This window comes from Meriones unguiculatus, chromosome 3 (genome assembly GCF_030254825.1).
Source record: "Meriones unguiculatus strain TT.TT164.6M chromosome 3, Bangor_MerUng_6.1, whole genome shotgun sequence".
NCBI lineage: Eukaryota > Metazoa > Chordata > Mammalia > Rodentia > Muridae > Meriones > Meriones unguiculatus.
The window spans coordinates 177,657,025-177,667,212 of NC_083351.1; the positions used below are offsets into that span (position 1 = coordinate 177,657,025).

General features: G+C 41.4%; 1 protein-coding gene across 1 annotated transcript in view; it reads right to left on the reverse strand.

The window, feature by feature from the left end:
- Positions 1 to 9,979, reverse strand: part of Hfm1 (helicase for meiosis 1) — an 84,852-nt gene extending 74,873 nt beyond the window's left edge. The window contains exons 1-4 of the mRNA XM_060381088.1: positions 9,638 to 9,979; positions 7,400 to 7,497; positions 3,853 to 3,965; positions 2,646 to 2,952 (exon numbers count right to left, since the gene is read on the reverse strand). Coding sequence (XP_060237071.1) covers positions 2,646 to 2,952; positions 3,853 to 3,965; positions 7,400 to 7,497; positions 9,638 to 9,661 — 542 coding nt within the window. The 5' untranslated portion in view covers positions 9,662 to 9,979. The remainder of the gene's footprint in view (positions 1 to 2,645; positions 2,953 to 3,852; positions 3,966 to 7,399; positions 7,498 to 9,637) is intronic.
- Positions 9,980 to 10,188: the final 209 nt, after the last annotated feature.

The following is a 10,188-nucleotide window of genomic DNA, read 5'->3' on the forward strand; positions in this document are numbered from 1 at the left end:
ATTAAGACAGAAGCTCCTGGGGTATGATAATAAATGAGGAAAACAAGTGGTGTTGGAGGGTTGTCTGATACATGTTACTAGTCCTCAAGGTCTGGATACCTGTCTGTTGTGTAAACCTACCTGACTGGCTAATTAAATGGCCTGTACCTTGGCAGGGTAGAATGGGGTTGGCATAGCTAAGGTTCCCGGGCTTCTGGGTTCAGGAGATAATAATGGGAGACAGACAGACAGGAAGAGAGGAGAAAAGACTGTGGGCATGGAAAAAGGACTCCAGTGATGGTGAGGAAAGGTCCAGATAAAGAATATAAGCAAGTAGCATGGGATTCTTTCTGGAAGGTAGACCAGATGAGGATGATTAAGCTGGATGGCATTGGATGGGGCTGGGACATGGTGAGGATGCTGAGACAGCGTAGGTGAAATATCTATCCAGCTCACGGTAAACAAGGCAATTATAAATTAACAGGTGTCTGTGTCTTATTATTTGTGATAGTGGGTTAGATAATACTGCTGTGATCATCCTAGGGCTAATAGTAAATATTACATATCCCAATACTCCTTTTTTAAATTTACTACAACAAAATGATTTGATAAATAGAGGAGTAAAAGTAAACAGAAACAGGTAACAAAAGAAACAAGGACATAGCTCTGACTAAAGGTGGACTGAAAAAAAAAAAAAGACATACAGAAATATACAAACTAGATGTGACCTGAAATCTTCCTCCCTAAAGAGTAGCTTCTGTGTTACCAGAAGGCATCATGCAAACTCCCATGGGAGTGAGGCAGCAAACAGTCTCAGCCAGCTCTGACACTTACAAACCACAGTGACCAGCACAGCATGATAATCCTAACGATGGCAGCAGTGGCCTCAAACTTGTTGGCGGGCCTCACATCTTTACGACCCACTCACCAGAAAAGAAATCACGCTGTTACAGGAAATCTAGCCAACTATCCAGGGCTAGTGAAATCACAGATCTTGATGGATAATCTACAACCACTTTACTAAACCAGCACACCCCTAACATCACTCAAAACATCTGTCAATCCTTACACCCAGAGAGAAGTGCAGTCCTCATTCCTCATCAAGAAAACTCCTCAACAAACTGAGACCACTAAAGAAAAGTACAAATAATCAAAATGCAGAGCTGTAGAGCCTAGTTCCAATGGCTACACCTACAACATCCTCCTGAACCGAAGTCTCAGGGAGCACTGTGAAAGAGGAAGCTGAGAGCCTGTGAGAGCCAGAGAATCAGGGGGTTTGTTGTGAGAGTGTGTTTCATAAGAATGTCAGAAGCTATACCATAAAGTCTCACCAACATGAGCTGAAACATGAGCTGCACAAGGACAACAACATACATGCTAACAGGAATACAGGAGTGCAGAAGTGCAGGAGGCCTCAGTCCTACACAAAGAACCACAGGCAACTAAGGAATGGCGAGAATGGGAGAAATAGTCTTCCTCAGGCAAGAGCACACCAATTGGTTATCCAATAAATGGTCAGCCCTGAAAACATACATACAAGTAACATAATAAGACTGAATGGGTGCATTTATGTATTCAGGAATATATGTATGTATATACATATATGTATATAACAACATTTAATGAAACTAGAGACTGCTTTTGAAAGAGAGCAAGGAGGAGTATATGGGAAGGTTTAGAGAGAGGAAAGGAAGGGGAAACGATATAATTTATTATAATCTCAAAACCAAGAGAAATAATTTTTAAAGAAGAAACACAATCAGAAATGTAAGGTAAAATAATCCCAGCTCTCAAAAGGCTGAGGTACAGAAATTCCCAAAACCAAGAGAGAACAAGAACAGAGTAGGTCAAAATTGGCCTGCTAATATAAATGTTTTCTGTTTTCAAGTTGTTGTTCTTAGGTATGGTAACAGCAGTAAGAAGCTAACATATGTGAGATCACATAATACAGTCAGTGTCTGCCCCTGGCTTGTCTCATTACTATTAATGTACTCATCCACTGATTTGTGAAAAGGGTCATTGTGGAGGATAGCCAGAAATACATGATTTAGAGCAAGCCTGGCCACACATGCCTTTAATGCCAGTACGCGGGAGGTGAAGGCAAGATTTCTGCAATTTTGAGCTCTGCCTGGTCTATACATAGTGGGTTCCATTGCCCTACTACCCCAGGGCTGCATAATGAGATCCTGTCTCAAAATAAAACCACCACTATATATATGCACGTGTGTGGGTACACACACACGATTAGTTAACTAGAAGTGGGTTTAAAATGAACCAAAATTACTTTAGCTTTCAGTTTTAACTTTCAGTATGGCTAAGTATTAATAGATAAAACCCACCTAAGCAAAAACTGAGATTCCTCAGTAAATTTTAAATATTAAAGAGTACCAATAAGAAACGTTTGAGAATCTTTGCTCTAACAATAATTGTTTAAATTGTCACACTACAAAACATTTTTCGTTATTCACTCTCTGTGCCATTAGTGAACCTTAAGCTCCTGAAAGGCAAGAACCTAAGACTCCTATGAATTCCAAGTCTGGTAATGTCCAGCACATATGTATCTGTTGTGACTGTTTTCCCCTCCACCTCCTATTATCCCTAACTCTCTTCAGAGTCTTCTTAATATTCAGGTTTGGTCACTGAGTATTACTTAACTAACTTGTTACCTTCTTTTGAATGCTGATGGTCCCTGTCCTCTATCTTCCGCAGCATTAAGTAATTTTATGTCACCAGGACCACTCTTTGCAGGTGGACTCTCACTGCCAATGTGGGTTTTATGTTTCTGAGAAGAGTCATACACCAGCTTGCCAGCTGAGTGGGACATGTCACTGTTACTTGATCCTCCTAAGTTTAGGTAATCCCATTTTTGTGCTTTACAGGGAAAATGGAATCTTTGTGTTGGTGAAATACAATTTTTGTCTTCATTAATCATCTTCAAATTTGATGTTACCATTTTTGGAAACTTTCCTTGTCCTAGGAGAAAAGAAGTATAGTAATTATTAATTATTATATGCTCTTCATGAAAACAACTTTTCTAACTAATGATAAAAATCTCAGTTAACAGGTTCTAAGCTGTGTCATGGTTCAGGGGTGAAAGTCTCTGCTTGTGAAGCCTGATGACCTGAGTCCTATTCCCAGGCCCACATGGTGGAGGAAGAGAACAGACTCCTACAGACTGCCCTCTGACCACACAAACACCATGGCAGTACCCAGCCCCTCTCACCCCTAAATGTAACAAAAGTAAAATGTTTCCAGAGAACTTACAAGATAAAGGTAAAAGAATCAGTTCAGTAGTAAGATAATCCGTACTTCTGTAGGCATGAAACAGATGGTTATTTCTAGAAGCAGAGGCAGGCTGTGAGTCTGTGAGTCTGGGGCTCATCTACACAGTGAGTTTCAGGCTAGCCAAAGCTACACAGTGAGGCTTTGCATTGAAAAGAGACTGCACAAATCCATATGTAAATCATGAGTCATAACAAAACACTAAGGTTTAAAATAAATGTTATCACATGGGAAACATACATTGTGTGAGCTTGCCTGTTGTGGGAATGTTTTAGTGTTGGGGATGAGTCAGGCTCTTGCGTGCGCTCAGCAAATGCTGTGTGACATCACAGACTATTCCTTACCATCTGCATGTCAGTCTTTTCACTAAGTACACTTCAGAGACTTGGCTCCTAAGACTCAACCTTTAGTACAGAACAAAAGCCTCCGTAGTGAGAGGAAGAACTACTCAGAAAACAGGAGAACAGTGTAACAGTGACTGGGCACCATGTAAATGTGTGCGGGGGAGTGATAGTGATTGTGCACTATGTAGATTTTTTATGCTCACATAACCTGTATGAGTTTGGCCTCACACGAAATGTGATGATTTACCTAATAGTTTATAGTTTTCAATTTCTTCCTCTAAGTCTTGAATGTCTGGAATTTCTGCAATCAGTGGAGCTGGAGGGAGAAACCAATGCAGTGGCTTCTGTTTAACTGGAAAGCTGTAGAAAACACAATGTTGCAGCTGAGAATTTCTATTTTAAGAAGGAGAAGCTATCAAAAACCACCTGCTTACTAAACATCACTCAAACACAAACTCAGACCAACAGCCCATAACCCCACTGTTTGCCCCGTCCCTACGGCAATGCTCCCAGCATCTTCTCCCTGTGTCACACGACTAACGACACTGTGTGAGGAATGCTACCTGAGCGATGGCTGTTAACTCCTCCTCATGCTCTCTCACTCAAACTTTAGAGTTACCTATGACACACCTCACCTATCATCATGGACTACCAACCCATAAACGTCACCGATGACCTAGACTATTCCCACAACCATTAAAAATTAGTGCTCTATGGTCTAGAACTGTCATAAATCACAGAAAACTGTGACAGCAACAGAAACCAGCAGGAACTGGCAACTGTTGCCCATGCTGGCACCTTCCTCTAGTTCAGCTGTGATGTTAACTAACACTGCTTAGTGCTCTTTTCCAAACAGTATCTCTTCTTTTATTAATACAAAGAGATGTGGACACCAGGAACTGGATTTGAGAAGAGCACCACACACCATTAGCACAGATACTCAGTCCCAGGGCTTTCTTCCCCCTCTCCCATAAGTTTAGGAGGTTCAGCTTGGTGAAGGGACAGTCTTCCTTTTCTACCTCTCACAACCCAACTGTAACTACTATGGCCATAGTTTTTTGGGTTTTTGTTTGTTTGTTTGTTTTTAAATAAAAACTATAGTGTGTTATCTATGTTTGACAAACTGCTAACCATAGGATAACATTTAAAAGTTAGGGTGATATCCAAGGGTCTCAGGACCACATCCCAGAATGACCCATGTGACTCAGTATACAGTTCTACTTTCTATACAGGAACAATTTCTGAGGTACCCATATCAACTTTGTTTTTAAAATCATACTACTACATTCAAAATCCTTCAAAAGCATCCAAATAATGCCAAATTTCCCCCAAATGGGCTTAGAGCACATTAAAAGTTCTCATTATCCTATGCATAACATTTAGTCCAAGCTAAGATGTCCAAGATGTTTCCTGTACGTCTGCTATAGTTTAGATGTGTTGTCCATCTTACTTTTGTTTTTCTTGTTGCTATGGCAAAAGCAAATTAAGGGAAAAGGGTTTATTTTCGCTCACAATCCCAGGTTCAAGTCCATCATAGCAGGGAGGTCAAGGAGGCAAGAGCATGACAGAACTGGCTACATTACAGCCCCAGTCAAGAGCAAAGGACAGTTAAAGGCGCTCATTCTTGCATTCACCTAGCTTTTTCCATCAGTCTAGTACCCAGCCTGAGACACGGGGTTGCCCCATTCAGGGTGCCTTCCCACTGTAACTAAGCCTTCAGAAAACCCCTTGCAGGCATGCTCATAGAGCAGCCTAACCTAGACAACTTCCTCAGTAAGTTTCCTTACTCACATGATTCCAAATTGTGTCACGTTGACAGAACTAATCAAGCACAATGTCCCCAGGGGCCCATGTGTTAAAGGCATAGTTTGGCTAGGAGATGGTGAAAGTCCACAGGTGTGAGTTAGGCCATTAGGGTATGTGTGCCTGAAGGAATACTATGGTCTTGGCTTCTTCCTGTCCCTCCGCATTCTTCCTGTCACAAGGTGAGGTTTACTCTATTATATGATTTCACATATAACAGGGGGACACACTGAAGCAGTAGACCAATACACCATAGCTTCCAAATGTGAACAATTTTACAAACTATTATCTCAGGTATGATAATAGTTTTATCTCAACAGTAATGAAAGATAACTAATGTAACAGGAAACAGAGAATAAATTCTGTGCCTCTTTGTTACTGTTCAAAGATATTTCCTTCAGTTTGCTTGGGCCTCTGTCCCACCTCACTCCTGAATCTATATAAGGAAGTTCTACTATTCATTCACTAATCAATTCAATAACTTTTATCGATACCATATACCAGGTACCGTTTCAGGCACTAGGCTTTACATTTACTCAACGCCCAGAACAAGGCCCACACGTCCTAAGATATTTCCATAGATTGTCTTCTTTCTTTCTTCATATACACTCCATAATAGTTCTCATGGCCTTTATAGAACTCCATAACAGTTCTACATGTGTGTAGACAGGCAACAGATAGAAACAAGGATGGAAACAGAGAAACAGATAAACCTGACAATCCAGGTTGACTGTAAACAGCTAAGGTTTGTTTCTACTTAAGTCAGCAGGATTTAGCACAGTGCTTTATACACTTAAATATGTTGTTCAAGACATGTTTGATGATTTAATTTCTTAGTTTTTAAAATATAGAAACATATCTAATAATCTTATTTAGACATTTGACATACAAAATCTACCCTCAATTAACTTTTCTGATTATGTCTCACTGCTTCTGTTTTATGAACCAAATACTCCAGTAAACCTCTATCCACTGTTTTCTAAAAGTACTGTGAATTGTCCTATCTCTATCATTTCTCATTTTCTGTAATATTCTGGCTTCAACACTGTCCTACTGTTAAAGAATGATCCATCCTTGAAAGCATCCTAAAAGCCTCCATGATGTGGAACACTTTCCTCGGACCATCTGTCCCAGATGATTGTCCGGGTCTGGCAGTTCGCTGCATGACTACACCTATCATCCCCTTGAACATACTGGTGATTTTGAATTGTGAGAAGGATGAGCAGGAGATTCTGCCTAGGCCAGTCCTTATGCGTTCCTGTTGCCCCAACTGAATCCACTCATTCAATCACTCTGTTCCAGCCTATAATATGAGTTACGGTCACAGTATTGGCTGGTGGCCTTTTCGTGTGTGTGTGTGTGTGTGTGTGTGTGTGTGTGTTAATCTAAACCATAGCTAAAATAGTTACGGTTAAAAGTTTTTTCCAATCTTTTCCTATCCTTTCTAATGCTCAAACAATATGTGATATTTGAATGAGTAAAAAATGAAATGTTTCATCAACATAGAATAATTCAATAGAAAAAGAATACAGAAAATTCAGAAGGGAGCAAGCCACACATGAAAAACATAAAAGCAGGCATCTGACAGACGACTCCATCCCTACTATGTTGCCTTTGGTATCACATTTTCACTCCCCCCTCTGCTTCCTGCCTGAGCTGGCTGTGCCCTCACACCTGGTTTTGGCAGAAAAGCAGATCCCTTCTTATCCTGAGCTGTTCTCTGATCATTACTTCTGCTCTTTATCTTGGCTTTATGTGACAAATCAAATATGGAAGGCAACAAAACAATCTATTTTCAAATTATAATACTTCAAATTATACACTTTAGTTAGTACATTATATCTGAATTCTATGTTTTCTAAACATAAAATTGAAATATCAATCTGCTGACCTTTTATTTATATATTCTTGTTACCAAAGGGAAAAATTAAAAGTCCCTAAAATCATAAAACTGAGAATACATTATATAAGCCTTTCAAAGTCACACTTACTTTTCAGTTTCATCTGGGCTACTGTAAAACAAATCATCCGCAGGGAAAAAGCAATCATTTGATTTCAACATTGTTGAGAACTGGACTTTGTCTGAAATCTATAAGACAGAAAAAGGTAGTTTATATTCACTTATAGAAATGCAAAAAAAATGATTTCTGTACAAGTAAAATAAAAACCACTAATTTCACAGACAATTTTGAGCTTCGTCTTCTGTAAATTCCTTGGAAATGCCTCAACAATGGAGCATGTAATTCTCTGCTCAGCCATGTGTTTTCCCAAGTGTGTTCCTCTCTTAAAACTCCGCCTGTGCCTAGGAGGTGCTTCCACCCTTCACCTGGAAACTCTAAGACATCCTTTAGTGTAGTGGTCACCACTGCTAAAAGTATACACCGTTCCTTCTTTATTCAATTACCCACCCCAGTTCACAGCAAATCTCATTTTTCTAAATTCTGAAACAGAATGAAATGTTCTATATGTCAGAGCATGAAATAAGATAGACGAGTCATAAAACAAAAATTACATTTCCATTTCTTATGCTAGACAATAAACTGCAAATTTGTCCTCAGAATAGAAATTAAAAATATAATAACTACATGGACACCCATCTCACAGCAAAAAGCCATTACCAAGTTAGAATATGTCACCAATATTATGATTTCTCTAATAAAGATATAATATAATATGACTTCTTTATATGACTTCAACTTCTCTAATAAAAACATAAAACACATGGAGGCATAATTGGGAAGGCCACTTCCAGTGCACCTTAGTAAAATGTCACAGCAGAGATGCTAAATCCTGCACGGATTATAGGATGGTTACCACTGAACCAGAATATCACATTGTTTTTCACTACCCCACATTTATTTATTTACTTTTTACACTTTTCAACTTATTAACTACCCAGTCCCCAACAAAAGAATTAGCAAAAACTGAAATAAGTAAACATGATTCTATAAATGTCTAAAACAGTACCTTGACTGCACAAGCAGAAGCCACGAAAAACAGAGCAAAAAGTCCAAGGGAATAATTCAGAAACACACTAGCAGACCTTTAGATCTATTTACATAAACAATTTCATAACTTTAAGTTTTCTGAAAAAAAAACTGTGCTAATCAACATTGTATTTATTGTCCAAGAAGTATTCATTTCCTGTTACTTTCAGAAGTATGTTTTAATAAACAAAAGGTTAATAAGGTAAAACTCATCAACCCATGCTTATACGCCCTGCTACCTCAGAATAAGTAGGAAAGCTCATTACTACCACGAATCCTCAAATTCTTTATTCCAAAAGATAGCGGAAATAAGATCACACAACAAAAAGACCTCCCATAGACATAGCAGATATTGTCACAAGAACACTTTTTCTAGTTCTAGCACAAGAGTCAGTATAGCTTATTGTAGTTCAGAATAAAAACACCACATAGATTTTAGTTCTGGTGATGAAAAAAAAAAAAACCTTTATCTAAAATTCCCATCTCTGTCTTGTATTATTACTTTCTTTCTAACATTCATGCATAGTTGTAACTGCATTTCTCCCTGTAAAGCAAAGAAGGGATTCCCTTTTTCTTCTTAATGTGTCTCACTAACCTAGAACAGATCCTGACACAGAGATGATGACTGGTAAAAATTCACTGTGGAATGAATGCACTAGCAATAAACTTACAAAATAATTCTAAGTAAAACAATTTCAGTCAACTGATTCCCCTCAGTTGTTAAGTTTAAATTTTAAAAACTTTTTTCTACCTCAAGATTCATGTAGCCAGTCATATCATGAAGGTTCTAAATGGTGGTGAATTTGGAAATTCCATGGTGTCAATCTTTTTTTTTTTTTTTTAAGATATAGTCCTTAAAATAAACCTTGTCACATTCTGACGTAAGGTGGTAAGTTTTTAATTCAAATTTTCGGTTTATATTCAGAGATTCTCAATGCGTCACCCAGTTCTTGCTTCGGAGCCACGCGTGGTGGGGGGAGCCTGTGATCAGCCTGCGAAGGCTGAGGCAGGAGGATCCATGTAAGGCCAGTGTCAGCTGAGGGTAGCCTGAGGGTAGCCTGGGCCACAACCACAAACAACAGCTTTCCCTGTGTAACACAACCACGAGTGTGCTGCTTTTACACTCCACCCTGAAGGCTGTTTTGTGCGTGTGGTCTGTGGCCTGTGGGAGTAGAACTGGCCTCTCTCAACTCCACGGACAACGCTAACGGGTCCCTTACGGTGTCACCTCTGAAAACGTACTCGGTGCGCGGGGTCGCCAGGCATTCGGGGGTAGCCCGGGCTACAGCGGGCCCTGTACAAACACACAAGCAAACCCTGGGGTGACGGCCGCAGCGCGGGCGTCCGCGGCTCACGGCGTCCCGCGCCCGGCGGGAGCAGGACCCCACGGGGCAGGGGGTGCCAGGGACCCCCGGGCGGGCGCGGACCCCACGCCTCAGGCCTCAGGCCGCGCCTGGAGGGACCGCGAGGGGGGCGGCCGGCAGGGGGCGCCCGGCCGAGCTGCCGCCGGGCTCCCGGCCTCCCCACGCGGGCCCACGCTCACCGGCCCCCCGCCACGCCCACCCGGTCCCCCCCCGCGCGGGCCCACGCTCACCCGGACCCCTCGCTACCCTTCCTCACTCCTCCGGCGCCCGCGGCTCTCACCCTGACCCCACGCGACCCCCTAGCGACCCCACGCTCACCCTGACCCCACGCGACCCCCACACGACCCCACGCTCGCTGGCGACCCCCTGGCGACTCCTCGCGGGCCGGCCCGAGGCACAGCCCGCGCAGCCGAGCGCCGATTCGCCGGC